At 42.7% G+C, this 22,353-nt stretch overlaps 2 protein-coding genes across 6 annotated transcripts in view; one reads left to right on the forward strand and one right to left on the reverse strand.

Moving 5' to 3' along the window:
- FLVCR1 (FLVCR choline and heme transporter 1) overlaps window positions 1-4,922 on the reverse strand; it is a 30,122-nt gene extending 25,200 nt beyond the window's left edge. For 2 of the 3 annotated variants that reach the window (XR_004078434.2, XM_081824831.1), the window contains exon 1: window positions 3,984-4,922. Coding sequence is in view for 2 of the 3 variants with exons in the window: in XM_081824831.1 (XP_081680957.1) it covers window positions 3,984-4,721 (738 nt within the window). In the remaining variant the exon portion in view is untranslated. The remainder of the gene's footprint in view (window positions 1-3,983) is intronic. The other variant, XM_006741979.3, reaches the window with a different exon arrangement.
- A 91-nt stretch (window positions 4,923-5,013) lies between these two features.
- The window catches only part of SPATA45 (spermatogenesis associated 45), a 30,445-nt gene continuing 13,105 nt past the window's right edge, over window positions 5,014-22,353 (forward strand). The window contains exon 1 of one of the 3 annotated variants that reach the window (XM_031037576.2): window positions 5,014-5,066. The gene's annotated coding sequence lies outside the window, so the exon portion shown is untranslated. Of the gene's footprint in view, window positions 5,067-5,177; window positions 5,644-22,353 lie in introns of those variants that run through there. The other 2 variants (XM_006741980.3, XM_031037567.2) reach the window with 2 other exon arrangements.

The raw sequence follows: 22,353 nt of genomic DNA on the forward strand, positions 1-22,353 counted from the left end.
AGACCATTAAACAGGTAATTACAAGAGAGTTTGGTAAGTACAGTGATACAGTGATGGAGAGGTAGAGGGTGCTAAGACTGGAATGATCACGTGATGTATCATCCAAACGAGAACACTATTCAAAGTGAAAGGGACTAAATGAGTAGTTATCCTAATGAACAGCTCCACACCTGGATTATCCCAGGCAAACTGGAACATACAGTCACCCTAGCTAAGAAACTACTTTGAAGGAGCACTTTGTATAGACTTGGGGTTCAGGAAAAGTTTCTGGAGGAGCAAAGATCTGAAGAAGAAACTGGAGTTAGCCAAGTAAAATCAGTGTGTTCCCAGCCAACGGCCCATCATGTACAAAGGAAGGAGGAGAGCATGACCTTGTGAGAAGCTGTAAGTAGTGGACAATTCCCCTCAGAGCAGAGTAAAAATGTGGATGTGAGGAATGGTGGGGTGTGGAGAGGTGAAGCCGAAGAGCTGACAGGAGGGAGATCCAAAAGGACTCACACTGTCTCATTAGACAGTTTGAATTTTATACTCAGGGCAATGGAAGCCACTGCAGAGAGCAAGGGAGTGTCCTGGACAGATTTGCACATCAGAAAGACCACAGTGGATAAATGTGAAGAGTAATAGGAAAAGTGCAAGAGCTGCAGATAGGAAAGTCAGCCAGCAATCTCAAGGTAAGGGCTGCCGGTGGCCAAAGCCAAGATAGAGGCAGCAGAAATGAAGAGAAATGAGCTAGGAGACCAGGTACATTTGGATGGGTGGCAGCATATGGAATTATCAGCTAGCCAGTATCTAAAGCTGAGTCTAAAGCTCACTCATTTATTCAACCAATTTGTATGGAGCATCTATAACGTGCTGGGCACTGTATTAAATGCTGGTGAGATAACTGTATACATTCAGACCACATGCCTATTTTCATGAAACTTACAATCTAATGGTGGGGATGGGAAATGACTAATAACAATATATAAGCATAAATATATCAGATAGTGATAAGCACCATATGGAGATAAGTATAATGATGTAATAAGAGAGTGACTGGGCAACTCTAAATGGGTTCCTCAAGAAATGCCACAAAATGATATTTAAAATGAATTTAAGGGGCGCCTGGGTGGCTCAGTCGTTAAGCGTCTGCCTTCGGCTCTGGTCATGGTCCCGGGGTCCCGGGATCGAGCCCCGCGCTGGGCTCCCTGCTTGGCGGGAAGCCTGCTTCTCCCTCTCCCACTCCCCCTGCTTGTGTCCCCTCTCTCGCTGTGTCTCTCTCTGTCAAATAAATAAATAAAATCTTTTAAAAAAAAATAAAAAATAAAATAAAATGAATTTAAAATGAGAATTGCATGACAGTAAGGATGTAATAATGTGATCCTAGGAGGAAGAACATTCCAGGCAGAGAGAATGCTTCTGCAAAGGCCCTTATGCAAAATCCAAGCTTAGTGTTGTTTAAGGAGCCGAAGAAGACATATCAGAATAAGGTTTTGCAACCCAGAGTGAAGAGTTTAGATTTTAAGTACTATGGAAAATCATTGGTGAGTCCAAAGCAGAGCAATGACAGGATCTGATCCATGTTTTAGAAGGGTTTCTTAGAGACCTGGCAATACAGATGAATAGTGAAAAGCCAGGATGCAGGAAATCAGACAGACGTGGGCGTGAATGTTGCCACCAGCTCACTGTGTGACTTCTGGAAAATAATTTCATCCCTTCAGGTCTCAGTTTCTGTATCTATAAACCGGAGAGACTAATGGTTCCTACCTTATATTATTAAATTCAAGGACACAATGCATGTAAAATACTTAGCATGGTGCCACGTTCTTAGTGAATGCTCAATAATGTGGAATATTATTATAAATGATCACTCCATAATTTAGGCTGAAAATGAGGGCCGTGAAAAGTGCACAGTTACTGCAGCCAAGGAAGGACAAGAACACCTAGGGACAATAAATGTACGAAGAAGGCAGAGGTGGGCTGAACATGAGAGGGAAATCTGCCTATGAGAAAACATTTCCATTTATTATCCATAAATAGATAATCCATAGGTATGGAGTTAATAATATTTCTGCCATGCTCAATGAAGTATGAATATGGAATATAATTTTGTTAATGAAAAATACCTTAAGAAAACAGTTCCTACCTAAACATATGGAAGCGACCAACTCAAATATCAGTTATAAATTATTTTGTTTTTTTTTTTTTAAGATTTTTATTTATTTATTTGACAGAGAGAGACACAGCGAGAGAGGGAACACAAGCAGGGGGAGTGGGAGAGGGAGAAGCAGGCTTCCTGCCGAGCAGGGAGCCCGATGCGGGGCTCGATCCCAGGACCCCGGGATCATGACCTGAGCTGAAGGCAGATGCTTAACGACTGAGCCACCCAGGCACCCCAGTTATAAATTATTTTGAATACACAACAACTACAGTTCAAGCTACCCATTTCTTCTGTACTTTTTTTTTTTTAAAGATTTTATTTATTTATTTGACAGAGAGAGACACAGCGAGAGAGAGAGCACAAGCAGGGGGAGTGGGAGAGGGAGAAACAGGCTTCCCGCCGAGCAGGGAGCCCGATGTGGGGCTCGATCCCAGGACCCTGGGATCATGACCTGAGCTGAAGGCAGACGCTTAACGACTGAGCCACCCAGGCGCCCCCATTTCTTCTGTACTTTTAGAGAAAGAAGATAAACATAAAGTAATAAACATGTAGAACTAGTCTCTTTACGGATTTTAACTAAATCTTATTGTGATCTTGAAACAGGTGTTAGACTGGAAGTAAGAGAGTAACATTCTTTTGTTACATAGCATGTAGGAATATAGGCAAAGAGACAGGTGATTTTTAACTACATTCTCAAGCTGAATGAACACTCAATACAATGTACATAAAGTATCACAGAACTCCATATGCAAATTTTAAATGACAATAAAAGACTCAATCTGCAATTACAACACACACACACAACATTCTACTTAGTAATGCTACAGGAATGCTACTGGAATTTGAACCTATGGTGTTAGAAGGACTAGGAAGCACTTTAAGGGAGAAATGGCAAAATAAGCCACCCTTTTACCATGGGTTCCATGATCTGCGATCTGTCTTGCATTTTCTGACTGTTAAAAATTGGTAATTGGGGGCGCCTGGGTGGCTCAGTTGGTTAGGCGACTGCCTTCGGCTCAGGTCATGATCCTGGAGTCCCGGGATCGAGTCCCGCATCGGGCTCCCTGCTCGGCGGGGAGCCTGCTTCTCCCTCTGACCCTCCCCCCTCTCATGTACTCTCGCTCTCTCAAATAAATAAATAAATTAAAAAAAAAAAAATTGGTAATTGGACTCAGTAATGTTGTGAGGTCTTTACCACCAGAACATTTATTTAGCTGTCATTTATAAGCGTTGTGTACCAGGCACTCTGCTGATTGCTAACATATAAAATTAAACAGGAAGGGCACTTGGCTGGCTCAGTCCGAAGAGTGTACAACTCTTGATCTCAGGGTCATGCGTTCCAGCCCCACCTTGGGTGTAGAGACTACTACGAAAGATAAAAGAACTTTAGAAAAATAAATAAGTAAAACAAAACAAAATAAAATAAAACAGGAGCTGTTCACACTGATCACTCAAAATGAGAACAAACTTCCCAGAATCCAACACCTTCCTTTTACAAAGAATACACTAGGAACGACAAAAATACCTACCTAAGTCTCACTGGTTATTACACTGACAAGTTTTCTATGATGCTAGGGATATATGGGCCAGTTCAGTTAATTATTTTATAGGTAATTCTCAAAACAAGAAGATAAGGTGGTCACTTCAAACTGGTTTTGAAGTTCTGCCCTTACAAATCAAACACCCTCTTTAATCCAAGACTGCCTCCTATCTTATGACTACACGTCTCCTTCCCTTCATTTATACACACCCGCCTCCTGAGGGTCCATCCACACGCCTAGCTCATACAGCCTATGCCTTTATCTTTAAGGATCCGATTTTCATCTATCACTCTAGTTCTTACCTGATTGCCTAGCACGGCAGTGGCACAAGCTGTGGATACCTCCTTGGGCCCAAACCACACCGAGGCGATGCGGGAGGGCAAGCCGAGGATGAACACCTGGGCCACGGAGCACAGGCACTGGCCCAGCATGGTGACCCAGAAGAGATGCCGCTGGACACTGGCGCACTTGATCCAGGCGCCCAGGCAGTTGAGGCCGGAGCCCAGTAGGGCCGTGAGCCGCAGGCCTCTGGTGTCCAGCAGCCACGTGGCGGGGAAGACGAGGGGCACGTAGCCCAGCATGTACACCATGGACAGCCAGTCGATGTGCAGGGAGGAGACGCCATAGAAGCCCTCAAAGACATTGCTGATGATGCTGTATTGGATCCACTGAAAGGCGTTCACCAGCGAGTACAGGCTGAAGATCAGGAGCACCACAAAGCGCCGCGCAGAGAGCGCCGTCTGGGGCACCCGGGAGCCCTCGGCCCCGGGGGTCTCCTCCCCGGGGCCCGCAGGCAGCAGCCGGGTCTGGGTCTCCTCCTCTGGAGCCAGCGGAGTCTGCGGCCTGCCGAGGGATTCAGCGGCGGCCACGAGGCGGTCCCGAGACACTCCATTCGGGGTCAGGCAGCCGGCTTTGGGTCCGTTCTGCGGCTCGGAGCTCAGCTTTCCGGGGGGCTCGCCCCCCGGGACCAGAAGGTATCCATTCGCGGGCGGGTGCCCGGGTGCCACCGCTGCCCCCTCCTCATCGTCCAGCTTTGCCATGTCCCCGCGCTCCCCCGCGCCCCGGCCCTCCTCCCTGCGCCCCCCGGCCCAGGACCCGAGGCCCTCCCTGCACCCCAACCGCAACCCCCTGGCCCACCGCTCATGCAACCCTTTCCCTGGCCGGGTGCGCCTGGGTGCAAGCCGCGAAACCCAGCCCGCGCCGCCGGAGGCCGCAGGCGAAGCAGAAGTCCTCGCGCCCCTCCAGGCCCGCGGTCACCCTGAGCCAGGCCCCGCCCCAAGAACGTCACCCGACCAATCGGCGGGAGAGCCAATCGGGGCGCTTCTGTCAGGGATGAGGCCGGAGGAAATTTGCTGGGACTAGAGGAGGAAGGCGGGGCTGGAAGGGTAAGGCCCTGCGTTCACTCCCGTGGAGAGATGCGGTCGCCGAGAGTAACCCGCCTGGGAAGAGGGCGGGAGGCGGTGCCGAGGGGGAGGGGAGGGTGAGCGGGAGGGTGGGAGGCGAGGGCGGGCGGGAGGCGGCCGGGGCAACTCGGGCCCTCGGAACTAGGGGTGAGGGGTTGGGAGAAACCGGGGAGACCAAGAGGTAGGCCTCGGCCTCTCCACCCGGAGGGGCTCCCTAGGGCCAGGTCCACACTCGGGCAGAGGACGAATTTGGCCTCGCCCCAGTACAGCTGGCTGTCAAGATCGGACCCCGCCTTTAGAGCAGACAGGACCACATTGCAGAAATTCGTGCCACCTCGGCAGAGGAAAAATACCAGAAAGCGTTTCAGTCCAAATGAAGAGATTCGTCAGAAATCTGCCCCTGGTGAAGCTGGAATCCCCCACCCCGCTGGTGACGGAGGCGGGTGAGACGGGCTGTGCCTGAGCAGACCCTGTGACTCAACATTCTCGCTTGGACTTGAACCACCTCCTGTAGTTAGTACTTACTGGACACGCATATTCAGTGGGCTCTGGATTCCAGGTACCAAACTTGTTATGTATGTTCCAGACACTGTCGTGCCCTAGGGAATGAAAGTTTCTGCTCTCATGAGTACGTGTACGCAGCCTTGAGAGTCTTCTAGAGAAAATGTCCCGCCTGCTGCTCCTTAGGAAACTAATTTTGAAACAAAACAAACCGAAAGACTCCAAATATTCATTATTAAAGTGAAATTGAGACCCGGGGTATCTAACTATGGGTTTCATCTAAAAAAGTGCTGCTATCTAGAAGTCTAAAACCCTCTGCGTCTTCTTCTTAATGCCTCTTAATATCATTATTGTGGTGATCTATATCCGATATATGCCTCAAGATATATATCAGATGCCTCTCAGTACAGGGGAAATACTACCTAATGCTAAACTTTAAGGAATATGTGCATTTTAATGTCTTCCTTGACCACCCTATATAAATTGCCACATGCCACCAACCCCCAACCCCCTCCTTCTTAGTCCCTTTCCCTGCTTAATTTTTCTTCTTAGTGCTTACCACTATCTAAAATGTCCTATATTGGGCGCCTGGGTGGCTCAGATGGTTAAGCGTCTACCTTCGGCTCAGGTCATGATCTCAGGGTCCTGGGATCGAGTCCCGCATCCGGCTCCCTGCTCCTTGGGAGCCTGCTTCTCCCTCTGCCTCTCTCTCTCTCTCTGTCTCTCATGAATAAATAAATAAAATTAAAAAATAAAATAAAAATAAAAAAAATAAAATGTCCTATATTTTACTTATTTTTTTTTTCTGGTTATTTTCTCCCTCCCCACTAGAAGGTAAGCTCCATGAGGGCAAGTCTGAAAATTTATTGCTATTTCTTAAATGACTGCAGCTAACAAGCATTGAATTACTATTGAATATTTTAAATAATTGCTTGCTTTGTAAATGAATCCATTTCTTTTTTAAAAACATGCAAATTTCCCCTGCAAATGATTTTCTAAACATTGTTTAGATAATATTTCATATTATGAAGCTGTGTTCTCTGAAGGAACAAACAACTAAATGTGGAATCTAAAGGACTTCAATCTTAGTTAAGAAGTTTGTTTTATGGGTTTCTGAAAAAGATACTGATCGAATTGCTTAATATTCCGCACAACTTATTATTCAACATTCAGAAGCATTTTTAAAATACCTTCATGTACCATGAAACTTTCTACATAGCTTGCAGAAAAGTTGTTTAGAAAGGGAATCCAGGGCGCCTGGGTGGCTCAGATGGTTAAGCATCTGCCTTCGGCTCAGGTCATGATCCCAGGGTCCTGGGATCGAGTCCCGCATCGGGCTCTCTGCTCCTTGGGAGCCTGCTTCTCCCTCTGCCTCTCTCTCTCTCTCATGAATAAATAAATAAAAATCTTTAAAAAAAAAAAATTATAAAAAAAAAAAAGAAAGGGAATCCAATGGGTAGAATTTTAAATGGACCTTTCTTTGCTTGTGTCAGTCATACCTCCATTCCAGATAGTCACAGTAATCACTCAGATATCTGCAAACTTCCCACCCGCTTCCTGAAACCAGAAACTGGCAGATTATATTAGGCCTCTCATTTCCCCATTAGCCAGTGTGTGTTGGCGATTGTCTTCTGCTAGATCTGAACGATAACTTCCCTCTCTGCACAGAGGCGGATTCCGGAATGTACTTCTGCAAGGAGGCCATTCTTTCTGATTGTGTAGGCTTCTTCTGTCTAGAGATAATTTGCCTTTTCTGTGTCCTTAGCAAGAAGGATGGGGTTGAGAGTCCTCTGGGTATCCTGGATAACACTCAGCATCTAATTTCCCTCCACATTTTTACCAGCTGGTACCTATTCTACTCTCACCCACTTCGTCATTTGCCTTTCCTGCCCATGGCAAAGCTCTGTATCTGAAACGATCACCATCTACGTGGAGGAGCATAGCATCAAGGGGGTTTAGAGTAGTGGAGAAAAGCATATCTAGAGATAGGCTACCTGGATTTGAATCCCAACTTTAGTACTCACTAGCTGCCCAACCTTGGGCAAGTTACTTGGCTGTTTTATAATAGTACATGCTATTATGAGGAATAAAGGAGTGAATGATCCCTGGCACATGGTTTAGACATTCTTAGTTACAGTTTTTAAGGTAGTTTATATAGTGGTCCAGGGTCTGGATCCAATTGGCCTGGATTCAAATCCTAGCTCTTTCACTTTCCAGCTGGATGACTTTGGACCAGTTACTCTGTGCCTCAGTTTCTACAACTAGAAAATGAAGACCATATTCTTCATGAAATTGTTGTGAGAAATAAATGGCTAATAAGTACAAAGTGCTTAAATAGTGCCTGACCTCTGATCTGTAGTAATCAGTAATATACTCAGTAAATGTCACCCAAAGCTATTATCAACTCATGTCTGTCCTCAGAGTTATATCTTGTTTTCATGTTATCTTAGATTTGACGCCATCTTGCCTACTGAAGCTTGCTTGCATTGTCCTGGAGTTACTCCAAGCTCTCTCCGACTCAATTTATGATTTTAGAGCCCCTCTCTGGAAGGTACTCTGAGAATATTAGTATACACAGTGGTGTATAGTAACTACCCTTGGCCTAACAAGAGGTAGATTTCTTATCAGAGGTGGTCAGCATTTGAACAGACAATAACCAGGCAACAGATGCTATCTGTGTTGGACCAGGTGTGTTGTGGATAGGATGCCTGAATTCCATAGAAAATTGAACTAAGGGGGGCACCTGGCTGGCACATTTAGTTGAGCATCTGACTCTTGGTTTTGGCTCAGGTCGTGATCTTGGGGTTATGGGATCAAGCCCTGCTTTGGGCTCCATGCTCATTGGGGAGTCTGCTTGAGGATTCTCTCTCCCTCTCCCTCTGCCCCTTCCCCCAAATAAATAAATCTTAAAAAAAGAAGAAAAGAAAATTGAACTATGTGAGATTTAAGATGTCTTCTGACTCTAAATTTCTATGATATATGAAAAGTAAAATAAGATATTTCCAAAGAAAGGATTAGACAAAATTCATATGCTTAGTTCGACAAAGTTCCATAAGTAAAGAATGGAGTACAGAAAGGGAAAAACCAGCAGTATCTCTTTGTAGTATCATTCCAGTCTCTTAACCTTGCCTTCTCTCTCTTGAAGCTTCAATGATAGATACTTATTAACCAGTTTAGGTATGAATCATACTTTATATCATATGTTTAGAGGTATAAAACATAAACCTTACTCTGCCAGAGAGGACAGTACTGGGAGCATCACTTGGCTGGGAGTTGAGAGGAGATTGAGCTACATTATGGGTGTGGAATGCCAAGTCTGAAAGAGACTTGAATAAGTAACTGTTCGGCAATATGAGATCTGAACGGCATCCAGGAACCAAGATCCAAGATGCTATCAAGTGTGATGTGGCTGTTCCTGAGCAAAGGTTTCCTGCAGTCTAAGAGGATAAGATGCAAACCAGAACAATGCTACTAGATGTAAAATCCACCACGTATTAGAGAGGGGTAGATTTTAACAGCCTTGACTTCAGTTTACATCACTATTACTGTGCCCTGTCCACCTGAGTGGCCAGATCTCTGCTGTTGTACTCTGTGGAAGGATTAAGTTGGGAATGGAGGAGTAGAGGAAGCTGGAAATCAGAATCCTCCCATGTGTACTTTATTTTCCCCATCGAGACATTGTGTGTGTGTGTGTGTGTGTGTGTGTGTAACACTTGTAGACAAGAATCCCAGGGTTTTCCCTTCTGTGTATTTTTGTCTTGCTTCTTGGGTTCTTACAAAGAAACCAAATGGAAGGGATGGGGTGGGAGACTGAAATTTCCAACCCTTTAATCAGTTGGTTTGTTCCCCTGGCAATCAACCCCATCCCTAGGTACTTTCCAAGTCATTTCATTAGTATTACAAGGAAATCATCACAGAAAAGTCCCAAGGTTTGAGAAGCTCTGTGCAAGAAACTTTGTTCTGAAGGCCAAATATATTGTTCTTACTATAAATCACAAAAACACATCAGCATTGTAGCTGGTATGTATTAGCAAGGCTAATTCCTGATCCCCAGGCTTGGGAGTGTGAGGTTGCTAACGTACCACCCCTTTGGTCAGAATTACCAAAGGAGCTGGGTGTGGCTGAGTATGCAGACAGGAGGCCATACCAACCACAGAGGAGGACTAGCACCGGGAAGAAGAAATCACACCACATTAGTCCCCTCGGTGCCTCTAGTATGCCATCTTCACATTTATCATGCAATCTGACTCGTGATCTGCTCTCCATCTTCCCTTAATTTAGCCAAATCCCACCCATCCTTTATGGTCCAGGTCAGCTCAACTCCCACTCCCTTCCTTAGTCTATCTCCATGATTGGAGCCCCTAGAGATACCATCCTCTTCTGACCATTAACACCCCTGGAGCTACTCACTGAACATTTCCTGGTGGTTACCTAGCTTTTCTTTGCATATTTTAGCCCTTACCTAGAATTTAGCATCTTGAAACCAGGGACTGGATTTTACTTTATAACACCCTCAGTACCTAAAAAAACTTTTTACATGGCAGTGTAGGGGCCCAGGGCAGGACGCCCCAAAATGGGCCACAGTGGCATGTTGATTACTTTGAATTAGAGCTACTGAAGAAACAGCCAGTGCAAGGACACTCTGACCTTCCTCTCTCCTGCTGAAAATGGGAAATAAATCTATGTGAAAGGTACCCTCCCTGTACCAGGAGGTAGAGAGATAGGGAATCCTTATCACCAGAAATAGGGAATTTAGAGCCAAGAAGGCCATATAAACAAACTCTGTTACTTTTTACTAATTTACTACCTCAGCCCGCATTCTGTTTAGAATTTCGTACTAATTGAAGGTTCTGAACATAAGTTTTCTTTTTCCTGTCTACTCCTCACAAATTTATTGTCTCTTTGACTAAAATGTATAAAAATGGCTTGTTGTGGTCATTTCCATAGGTTTCAATTTCCTTAGGTCTCAATTTCATTACCCTCCATGTGCACATAATTAAAATTTGGGGTTGTTTTCTTTTCCTGTTAATCTGTCTCATGTCCATTTAATTTTTAGACCAGATAAAAGAAACTTGAAGGGTACAGGAGAATTTTTGCTCCTGGACAACAATTCATTTCATACAGAGTAACTGGCATCTAACTCAACAAATGCTTTTAGGTGACAGTGACTAATAGGAAAATGGCCAGCTCCATTATTGCAAAATTGTAAAATTTAATTTATATCAGAAGTTAAATCAGGCCCAAAATGTAAATAAACACACTTTATTTTCTTTATTTATTTTATTTAAAATCAATTAGCCAACATATAGTACATCATTAGTTTCAGATCTTGCATTCAATAATTCATCAGTTGCATATAACACCCAGTGCTCATCACATGTATCCTCCTTGATATCCATCACCCAATTAACCCATTCCCCCCCCACCTCCCCTCCAGCAACCCTCAGTTTGATTCCTATAGTTAAGAGTCTGTCATGGTTTTTCTCCCTCTCTGATTTCTTCCCATTCAGTTTTCCCTCCCTTCCCCTATGATCCTCTGTGCTGTTTCTTATATTCCACATATGAGTGAAACCATATGATAACTGTCTTTCTCTGACTGACTTCTTTTGCTCAGCGTACTACCCTCCAGTTCCATCCACGTTATCCATTCATCTGTCCATGGACATCTCAGCTCTTTCCACAGTTTGGCTATTGTGGACATTGCTGCTATGAACATTGGGATTCAGGGGCCCCTTCAGATCACTACATTTGTATCTTTGGGGTAAATACCTACTAGTGCAATTGCTGGGTTGTAGGGTAGCTCTATTTTTAACTTCTTGAGGAACCTCCATACTGTTTTCCAGAGTGGCTGCCCTGCTGGCATTCCCACCAACAGCGTAAGAGGGTTCCCCTTTCTCTGTATCCTTGCCAACATTTGTTGTTTCCTGACTTGTGAATTTTAGCCATTCTGACTTGTGTGAGGTGGTATCTCATTGTGGTTTTGATTTGTATTTCCCTGATGCCAAGTGTGTCTGTTGGCCGTTTGTATGTCTTCTTTGGAGAAATGTCTGTTCATGTCTTCTGCCCATTTCTTGACTGGATTGTTTGTTTTTTGTGTGTTGAGTTTGATAAGTTCTTTACAGATCTAGGATACTAGGCCTTTATCTGATATGTCAATTGCAAATATCTTCTCCCATTCCATAGGTTGCCTTTTAGTTTTGTTGACTGTTTCCTTTGCTGTGCAAAAGCTTTTTATCTTAATGAAGTCCTAATAGTTCATTTTTCCCTTTGTTTCCCTTGCCTTTGGAGATGTGTCTAGCAAGAAGTTGCTGTGGCCGAGGTCACAAAGGTTGCTGCCTGTGTTCTCCTCTAGTATTTTGATGGATTCCTGTCTCACATTTAGGTCTTTCATCCATTTTGAGTGTATCTTTGTGTATGGTGTAAGAAAATGGTCCAGTTTCATTCTTCTACATGTGGCTGTCCAATTTTCCAAACACCATTTGCTGAAGAGACTGTCCTTTTTCCATTGGATATTCTTTCCTGCTTTGTTGAAGATTAGTTGACCATAGAGTTGAGGGTCCATTTCTGGGTTCTCTATTCTGTTCCATTGATCTACGTGTCTGTTTTTGTGCCAATACCATGCTGTCTTGATGATCACAGCTTTGTAATAGAGCTTGAAGTCAGGCACTGTGATGCCACCAGCTTTGGTTTTCTTTTTCATCATTCCTCTGGCTATTCGGGGTCCTTTCTGGTTCCATACAAATTTTAGGATTATTTGTTTCAGCTCTGTGAAAAATGTCGATGGTATTTTGATAGGGATTGCATTGAATGTGTATATTGCTCTGGGTAGCATATATATTTTAACAATATTTATTCTTCCAATCCATGAACATGGAATGTTTTCCCATTTCTTTCATAAGTGTTCTATAGTTTCTAGAGTACAGATCCTTTACCTCTTTGGTTAGATTTGTTCCTAGGTATCTTATGGTTTTTGATGCAATTGTAAATGGGATCAACTCCTTAATTTTTGATTCTTCTGTCTCATTGTTAGTGTATAGAAATGCAACTGATTTCTTTTTTTTTTATTTAAATTCAATTAGCCAACATATATCATTTGTTTCAGATGTAGTATTCAGTAATTCATCAGTTGTGTATAACACCTAGTGCTCATCATATCACGTGCCCTCCTTAATGCCCATCACCCAATTATCCCATCCCCTGGAAATGCAACTGCTTTTTGTGCATTGATTTTACATCCTGCCATGTTTCTGAATTCCTGTTTGAGTTCTAGCGATTTTGTGGTGGAGTCTTTTGGGTTTTCCATATAAAATATCATGTAATCTGCTAAGAGAGAGAGTTTGACTTCTTTGCCAATTTGAATGCCTTTTATTTCTTTTTGTTGTCTGATTGCAGATGCTAGGACTTCTAGCACTATATTGAACAACAGTGGTGAGAATGGGCATCCCTATCCTGTTCCTGACCTTAGGGGAAAAAATTGCAGGTTTTCCCTGTTGAGAATGATATTCACTGTGGGCTTTTCATAGATGGCTTTTATGATATTGAGGTAGGTTCCCTCTATCTGTACACTGTGGAGAGTTTTAATCAAGAAAGGATGCTGTATTTTGTTAAATGCTTTGTCTGCCTCAATTGAGAGGATCATATGGTTCTTGTCCTTTCTTTATTAATGTGATGTGTCACATTGATTGATTTGCGAATGTTGAACCACCCTTGCAGCCCAGGAATAAATCCCATTTGGTCGTGGTGAATAATCCTTTTAATGTACTGTTGGATCCTATTGGCTAGTATCTTGGTGAGAATTTTGGCATCCATGTTCATCAGGGATATTGGCCTGTAGTTCTCCTTTTTGGTCTTTTGGGGTCTTTTTCTGGTTTTGGGTTCAAGGTAATGCTGGCCTCATAGAACGAGTTTGGAAGTTTTCCTTCCATTTCTATTTTTTTGAAACAGTTTCAGAAGAATAGGTATTAGTTCTTTAAATGTTTCGTAGAAATCCCCCAGGAAGCCACCTGGCCCTGGACTCTTGTTTGTTGGGAGATGTTTGATTACTGCTTCAATTTCCTTGCTGGTTATGGGTCTGTTCAGGTTTTCTATTTCTTCCTGTTTCAGTTTTGGTAGTTTATAAGTTTCTAGAAATGCATCTGTTTCTTCCAGATTGCCTGATTTGTTGGCATATAGCTGCTTATAAAATGTTCTTAAAATCGTTTGTATTTCCTTGGTGTTAGTCGTGATCTCTCCTCTTTCGTTCATGATTTTATTAATTTGGGCCCTTTCTCTTTTCTTTTTGATAAGTCTGGCTAGGCGTTTATCAATCTTAGTCTTTCAAAGAGCCAGCTTTTAGTTTCATTGATCTGTTCTACTCTTCTTTTGGTTTCTATTTCATTGATTTCTGCTCTAACCTTTATTATTTCTTTTCTTCTTCCAGGTTTAGGTTTTATTTGCTATTCTTTCTCCAGCTCCTTTAGGTGTAGGTTAGCTTGTGTATTTAAGACTTTTCTAATTTTTTGAGAAAGGCTTGTATTGCTATGTACTTCCCTCTTAGGAACGCCTTTGCTGCATCCCAAAGGTTTTGAACAGTTGTGTTTTCATTTTCATTTGTTTCCATGAATTTTTTAAGTTCTTCTTTAATTTCCTGGTTGACCCATTCATTCTTTAGTAGGATGCTCTTTAACCTCCAAGTATTTGAGTTCCTTCCAAATTTCCTCTTGTGATTGAGTTCAAGTTTCAAAGCATTGTGGTCTGAAAATACATAGGGAATAATCTCGATGTTTTGGTACCAGATGAGACCTGATTTGTGACCCAGTATGTGATTTATTCTGGAGAATGTTCCATGTGCACTTGAGAAGAATGTGTATGCTATTGCTTTAGTATGGAATCCTCTGTACGTATCTGTGAAGTCCATCTGGTCCAGTGTGTCATTCAAAGTCCTTGTTTCCTTGGTTGATCTCCTGCTTAGATGATCTGTCCATTGCTGTGAGTGGGGTGTTAAAGTCTGCTACTATTATTATATTATTATCAATGTGGTTTTTTTTTTTAAGGTTGTATTTATTTATTTGACACACAGAGAGAGAGAGAGCACAAGCAGGGGGAGCTGCAGGCAGAGGGAGAGGGAGAAGCAGGCTCCCCGCCAAGCAAGGAGCCTGATGAGGGGCTTGATCCCAGGACCCTGGGATCATGACCCGAGCCGAAGGCAGATGCCCAACCGACTGAGCCACCCAGGTGCCCCCAATGTGTTCCTTTAATTTTATTATTAATTGGTTTATATAACTGGCTGCTCCCAAGTTATATAAATATAAATATTTATAATTGTTAGATCTTCCTGTTGGATAGACCCTGTAAGTATGATATAGTGTCCCTCTTCATCCCTTACTACAGTCTTTGGTTTAAAATCTAATTTGTCGGGTGCCTGGGTGGCTCAGTTGGTTAAGCGACTGCCTTCGCCTCAGGTCATGATCCTGGAGTCCCGGGATCGAGTCCCACATTGGGCTCCCTGCTCGGTGGGGAGTCTGCTTCTCCCTCTCCCGCTCCCCGTTTGTGTTCCCTCTCTCGCTGTGTCTTTCTCTGTCAAATAAATAAATAAAATCTTTAAAAAAATAAATAAAATCTAAGTTGTCTGATATAAGGGTTGCTACCCCAGCTTTTTTTTTGTATGTCCATTAGCATGTTAAATGGTCCTCCACCCCTCTCACTTTCAATCTGGAGGTGTCTTTGGGTCTAAAATGAGTCTCTTATAGACAGCATATTGATGGGTCTTGCTTTTTTTTAAGATTTTTATTTATTTATTTGACAGAGAGACACAGCGAGAGAGGGAACACAAGCAGGGGGAGTGGGAGAGGGAGAAGCAGGCTTCCCGCTGAGCAGGGAGCCCGATGTGGGGCTCAATCCCAGGACCCTGGGACCACTTCCTGAGCCAAAGGCAGACACTTAATGACTGAGCCACCCAGGTGCCCCTGTGGGTCTTGCTTTTTTATCCAGTCTGATACCCTGTGTCTTTTGATTGGAGCATTTAACCCATTTACTTCAGTGTAACTATCAAAAGATATTACTTTAGTGCCATTGTATTATCTGTAAAGTCACTGTTTCTGTATATTGTCTCTGTTCCTTTGTGGTCTATGTTACTTTTGGGCTCTCTTTGCTTACAGGATCCCCTTTAATATTTCTTGCAGGGCTGGTTTAGTGATTACAAATTCTTTTAGTTTCTGTTCGTCCTGGAAGCTCTTTCTTTCTTCTTCCATTCTGAATGACAGCTTTGCTGGGTAAAGTATTCTTGGCTGCATGTTTTTCTCATTTAGTGCCCTGAATATATATATCATGGCAGCCCTTTCTGGCCTGCCAGGTCTCTATGGATAGGTCTGCTGCCAGTCTAATGTCCCCACCCTTGTAGGTTAGGGAGCTCTTGTCTTGAGCTGCTTTCAGGATTTTCTCTTTATCTCTGAAATTGGCAAACTTCACTATTATATGTCAGGGTGTTGATCTATTTTTATTGATTTTTGAGGGGGATTCTCTGTGTCTCCTGGACTTGAATGCCTGTTTCCTTCCCCAGATTAGGGAAATTCTCAGCTATGATTTGCTCAAATATACCTTGTCTCCCTCTCTCTCTTTCTTCTTCCTCTGGGACCCAATAATTCTAATATTTTTTCATTTTATGGTATTGCTGATTTCCTGAAGCCTCCCCTCATGGTCCATTAGTTGTTTTCCTCTCTTTTCCTCAGCTTCCTTCCCTTCTATCATTTTGTCTTCTATGTCAGTGACCCTCTTTTCTGCCTCATTTACCCTAGCTGTTAGAGCATCCATTTTAGACTGCATCTCAGTTAAAGGAATTTTAACTTCGGCATGATTAGATTTTATTTCTTCACTAAGAGATTTCTAGTGTCTTCTATGCTTTTTTCAAGCCCAGCTAGTAACTATATAATCGTTATTCTGAATTCAATTTCTGACATTTTACTTATATCCATATCGATTAGCTCTATGGCAGAGAGTATTACCTCAGGTTCTTTCTTTTGCTGTGAACTTCTTCTAGTCATTTTGTCCAGACAAGAATAGATGACGAAGAGAACATAGTCAAAAATATCAATCACGACCCCAGCGAAATACACCCTAGACAAATCTGAAGAGGTCAGAAACCAAAAAAAAAAGAGAGAAGAAAAGAAAAAAAAAAAGAAGGTAAAAAAGAGAGAATATAACCTCACAGGTGGACAAAACAGGGTGATCCACTTGGTCCTGGGTGTATTTTGGTCTGTTTGTTAGAAGATACTAAATCCCAAAATTATAAAGAAAGAAAAACTTTTATATATATATATATATATAAAAGCAGCGAAAGGAAGCCAAATATGAAGAATATATCTATAAAATGTAAATGTAAAAATGAAAATTAAAAAAAAGACTTAAAAACAAAGAGTTGATAAAATAAGAAACTAGTTGAAAAGGAGAAAAAAGGAAAAGGAAAAAGAAAAAGAAAAATTTAAACTGAAAGACTAAAGACTCATGAGGAAAAAACCCTCGATTTCTATATACTATTTTCCCCAGCACAGGAGTTTTTCAGTTCTGAATGATCTGTAAACTTGGTATTTGCCTGATGTTCCTGCTGATCTTCTGGGGGAAAGGCCTGTTGCACTGATTCTCAGGTGTCTTTGCCTGGCAGAGTTGCAGCACCCCTTCCCAGGGGGCTGGGCTCAGTGTAAGCTGCTTCTTGTTGCTCTATGTGGCTTTTGTTGCCTGAAGGCTTTTCCTGCCGCTTTAGAGGATGAAAAAAAAAAAAAAAAAAGTAAAAATGGTAGCACCTGATCTCCAGCCCCGGAGCTAGACAGTCGTGGCTCCCACTCTTCAGTGCACCCTCAGGGAAAGGCAGTCAGTCCCTTTCATGTGCGCCAAACTCCGCAGAGTCCTGCGGTGCACACCTGCATCAATCCTCCCAGGGAGGGGAGCGGGGTCTCACCGGGCCCTACGGCTGGCTAGGCCCCTACTCGGGAAGTGGTTGCCGGATTCTGCACGCACCTGCGCGGCAGCTCCCCTGGGGGAAGGAGCAGGGTCTCCCAGGGGTTGTCGCTTGCTGGGCCTCTGCTTGGAGAGCGGTTGCACAATCATGCCGCACTCCCAGTTTATGGCCACACCTAGGTGAGAGGCCACTCAGGGGCTCACTAATTGTAGCCAGTTTCCCTGCTCTAATGCTTGGGAACTCTGCCACACTCAGGCACCCCCGGTCTTCCTGTGACCCCGGGGATCTTGAGACCACACTGTCCCACCTAGGATTCTGCCCCACTTTGCCACCTGAGCACCTTTCAGGCAGGGATGTCCCTCACAGAAGCAGACCTCTAAAAGTTGCGATTTTGCACTCCAGGGCTATATCACTTTCCGGTAGCCGGCTTCTGGAGGCTCCATCCCCTCCGTCGTTTATCTTCCCCTCAGATTCACGTCTCCGCCCCTCTTACCTTGCAAAAAGTGGTCTCTTTTCTATTTGTAGAATTGCAGCAATTCTTTTCTTAGATCTCTGGTTGAGTTCACAGGTGTTCAGAATGATTTGATAGATAACTAGCTGAATTCAAGGGACCAGATGAAGCACAGGTCCCCTGTTCTTTCACCATTTTCCCTCTCCCTCCTAAACACACTTTAAATTCAGTTTTACATATTTGGCCATGATTGTGCACACCTGGTGTTGTATCTTATAACCTTAGAGTAGGAATGAAGTAAGACCTTGGTGAGGTTTGAAGTGAGTAGCTATCGGGGAGGGGAAAATTTCCCCCTTACCCTCTTAGTTAAAAATATTAAAACAGTGTAAGACAGATTAACAGGAGAAAACAAAGTTAATTAATGTACACATGGGGAATCCACATAAACATAAGAGATTCCAAAGACAGTCAGGCAAAATGAGGTATATATGCCATCCAGAACTAAGGAGAAGGGGTAGGGGTTTAGTAACTCGAAAGAAAGGAAGTAATTCACAGGAAGATGAAACATGTTTTCTGGGCCATACAGAAACACTGGGACACAGGAATTTTAACAGTCTTGGCTTGGTTCCTCCCTTCCTACCACACCTGGTCCATATTATAATGTAGTTGTCTGTGGAGCAGGTCCTCTATCTCAATTCTTTTAGAAAGTTAGGGGTGTGAAAATGAGTAAAGGAAACCTCATTTCAAATGGAGTCTCGAAGCACTGTTGGGGATGGGGGAAGGGTGGGGAGCTCTCACACATCCTTGCAACCTGCATAACAAGTAGGGGAAAAGAAGATAGATAAGAATTATCTTGATAAGGGGGGGCATTTCCTACCTAGGTATTTATCTCCTGCTTTTAAGAAAAATAAGAAAGAGCCCTCTGTGCCCCAGCAACAACGCGTTAGTCACTGTTTACAGCCAATGAAAGCCCTCCACAACCCCAAACTCTTGTTCTTCTCCAATGAACTTTTATTCAAAACAACCCTCCCCAATTTCCTTCTAAAACCTAATAAAAGCTAACCTTCCCTTTGTCTCTTTGGACTTGCCTGTAGTTCACCATAGCTTGCTTGTCCTGAATTGCAATTCTTCTCTCATTCCCAAATAAAGTAACTGACTATTTTATTTTTAAGGTTGACAGGGGGAAGGTCAAAGGTTCTTCCTGTGCCTTTTGGGCCTTGATTTCAAAATAATCCACATGGCAAAGCAGCACATCCTGGGTGGCCTGCCCTGAACCTCAATAGTTTCTTCCTCTGAGGCTTTCTTAGAAGTTTCATATATTGAAAGCTGAGCTGGTGAGTGTGGAGAGTTAGTAGCTGAGTGGCAAGAGATCCATAAAGGGAGAAAACAACAAATAGAATAAGGATAAACAAACAGAAAAGAACAAATTGAAGCCCATTACCCCACACCCCATTAGACAAGTCTCCTACTCCTGGGAATAGGTCAGTCCCATATAGTGGGTAAATTTAATTTATCTTATGAAAATTACTAATCCTTTCTTTTAACAGATTGAAGTTAGACATAGAAATGACATTTTTCACCCATGATTACAAATTCCTCCTTGTTGAGCTAAAGAGACACATTTTGGGGTGGCAGATTTCGCTCCCCTACAGTCCTGCCTTTGAAATTTCCCCAAGAAGTTTCATCATCCAGAAGTTGAACTGGTAGATTGTTTCATCTCATCGAACTAGACTCTAGTCCTGACAGTAGGTCAGTTCAGTTAAATTCCTTTCAGTAGGTCATCTTGCAGATAGACTCCCAAAGTTAGGCCTGTATTATGCAAACAATAAAGTATTGAGTAAGAGGCATTTCTGTGGGAACAAAGAAAAACAACAGTTAATGGGTTAATGATTGGAGTAAATTTTAAACCAGTTTCTGAGTTCTGAGGGTAACCAGTTGAGAAGATTTCTAGATGTCAGGCTTACGCATTTCGAGATAGAGTGAAGGCAGCCAGGGTCATCTGATAGACTTTCCTAGTTTGCAGCTTGAATGTTTCTGGTAATTTTTCTGAGTGGCCCCCACAGCAACAGGCAACAAGGATGGTCCATACATGAGCTATTGTGGTAATTCCCCTGAAGTTCATGTATCAAGTTGTCCTAATTTAGTTTGCATGGCTTTAGGAAAAGCACAGTTTTAGCTCTTAATGATTCTAAGACGGGATAGGAGGAGAAAAATTGGAAATATGAGTTTGGAGATTTGTAGCTAGAAGACTTTTGGACCCAGTCCAGTTTGTGATGAATAGTATTAGCTTCTAATATCCACAAAGGTGTGTTATTGAAACATAATTTTTCTCTTTATAAGTACTGTCATTTCTACCAAAGATAGCCAAATTAAGACTAATCTGTTTGCAAAATAAGTCTACTTTGAATAAACTTGGCCTGATTATTTACATAAAGACTAGCAACTGATCATTTAGGCTCCTTTAAATTTGCTTGCTGGAACTTTTCATAAGGAATCTCCAGGTTGAACTCCTAACAACTTCTCAAGGTGAAGAGGTCAAACCAAATACTTGCCATCAGTCTTGTAATACCTATAGATTTGGGTTAATTCCTCTCTTCTTGGGGTCTCCCAAATATCCTGAGGTACTTGCACCTGCCAGGAAGTGACCTCCTTACTCATCTGATAGGGCTGCTGGGAACCCTGTGAGCAAGGTACCAAGCTGATATTTCCAAGGGGTTTAATTGACTCCATAAAGTCAACCTTAGTCCCTTAAAGCTATCTGGTCACACCTGAGTCTATGCATGCCTCTTTTAAATATGACAGTCCAGGCAAAGCCTCGGTAATATTACCAGCTTCCAATTGTGTCCTGTTACAAGGAGAACAGATTCTTATTGAACTTGGGCAAATAACTATATTGCCATAGAATATAAGAATATTCACTGAGAGGGCGCCTGGGTGGCTCAGTTGGTTAAGCGACTGCCTTCGGCTCAGGTCATGATCCTGGAGTCCCGGGATCGAGTCCCGCATCGGGCTCCCTGCTCGGCGGGGAGCCTGCTTCTCCCTCTGACCCTCCCCCTCTCATGTGCTCTCTGTCTCTCTCATTCTCTCTGTCTCAAATAAATAGATAAAATCTTAAAAAAAAAAAAAAAAAGAATATTCACTGAGAGTTTCTGAATTCTGGAGAGATCAGGTAGGGAGAAAAAGATATTTCAATTCTGCTTACAAAGGTGCATTTTACCAAATTGCTGTAAGTCATAGTTAGCTTAAGAGGAAAGGCTTCCTTCTATCTGGAAAAGAGAAGATTAAAGAACCAACTATATTTTAAATAAAAAGTCATAAAAATTATAATCGTCCTCATCAGTTCATTTAGTCCCATATAATTCTTGTTCTGCTTGAATTCAGTTTTTTCATTGGTTAAGGAAATTTACCCAGTTTTATGGATATTTACATCTATTTAATTCATTTATTAATAATCATACCTAGATTGCTTATGAAAATTTCATGAGACATTAAAGCAGTTAGCCATCATCTTAAGTTATTTACTTTTTGCTGACACATTTGGTAACAAAGATAACATGAACTTGTTTGACTTTTAGTAAACCAAAGTGGAAAAGTATCATACTTTATGCCAATAACTCTAAAGACATGTCTATATATTTTTTTAGCATCTGCATCGCACTTTTTTCCTCTTTTTTAATTGAAGTGTAATTAACATACAGTGTTACATTAGTTTCAGGTGTACAATATAGTGAGTTGACAATTCTATACATTACTCAGTGCTCATCACAATAAGTGTATTCTTAATTCCCTTCACCTATTTCACCCATTCCACCCACCTCCCCTCTGGTAACCATCAGTTTTCAGTATTTAAGAGTCTGTGGTTTGGGGGCGCCTGGGTGGCTCAGTCGTTAAGCACCTGCTTTAGGCTCAGGTCATGATCCCAGGATCCTGGGATCGAGCCCCGCATTGGGCTCCCTGTTCCGCGGGAAGCCTGCTTCTCCCTCTCCCATTCCCCCTGCTTGTGTTCCCTCTCTTGCTGTCTCTCTCTGTCAAATAAAGAAATTTTTAAAAATCTTTAAAAAAAAAAGTTTTAATATCAAAAATACACTGGTGCATGGGCGCCTGCGTGGCTCAGTCGTTAAGCATCTGCCTTCGGCTCAGATCATAATCCCAGGGTCCTGGGATCGAGCCCCGCATCGGGCTCCCTGCTCCGCGGGAAGCCTGCTTCTCCCTCTGCCACTCCCCCTGCTTGTGTTCCCTCTCTCGCTGTGTCTCTCTCTCTGTCAAATAAATAAATAAAATCTTTTTTTTTAATTTTTAAATTTTTTTTAAAGATTTTATTTATTTATTAGAGAGAGAATGAGAGAGAGCGAGTACATGAGAGGGGGAGGGTCAGAGGGAGAAGCAGA

Source organism: Leptonychotes weddellii, chromosome 6 (assembly GCF_054177405.1).
Source record: "Leptonychotes weddellii isolate Sample4059 chromosome 6, ASM5417740v2, whole genome shotgun sequence".
Taxonomy (NCBI): Eukaryota; Metazoa; Chordata; class Mammalia; order Carnivora; family Phocidae; genus Leptonychotes; species Leptonychotes weddellii.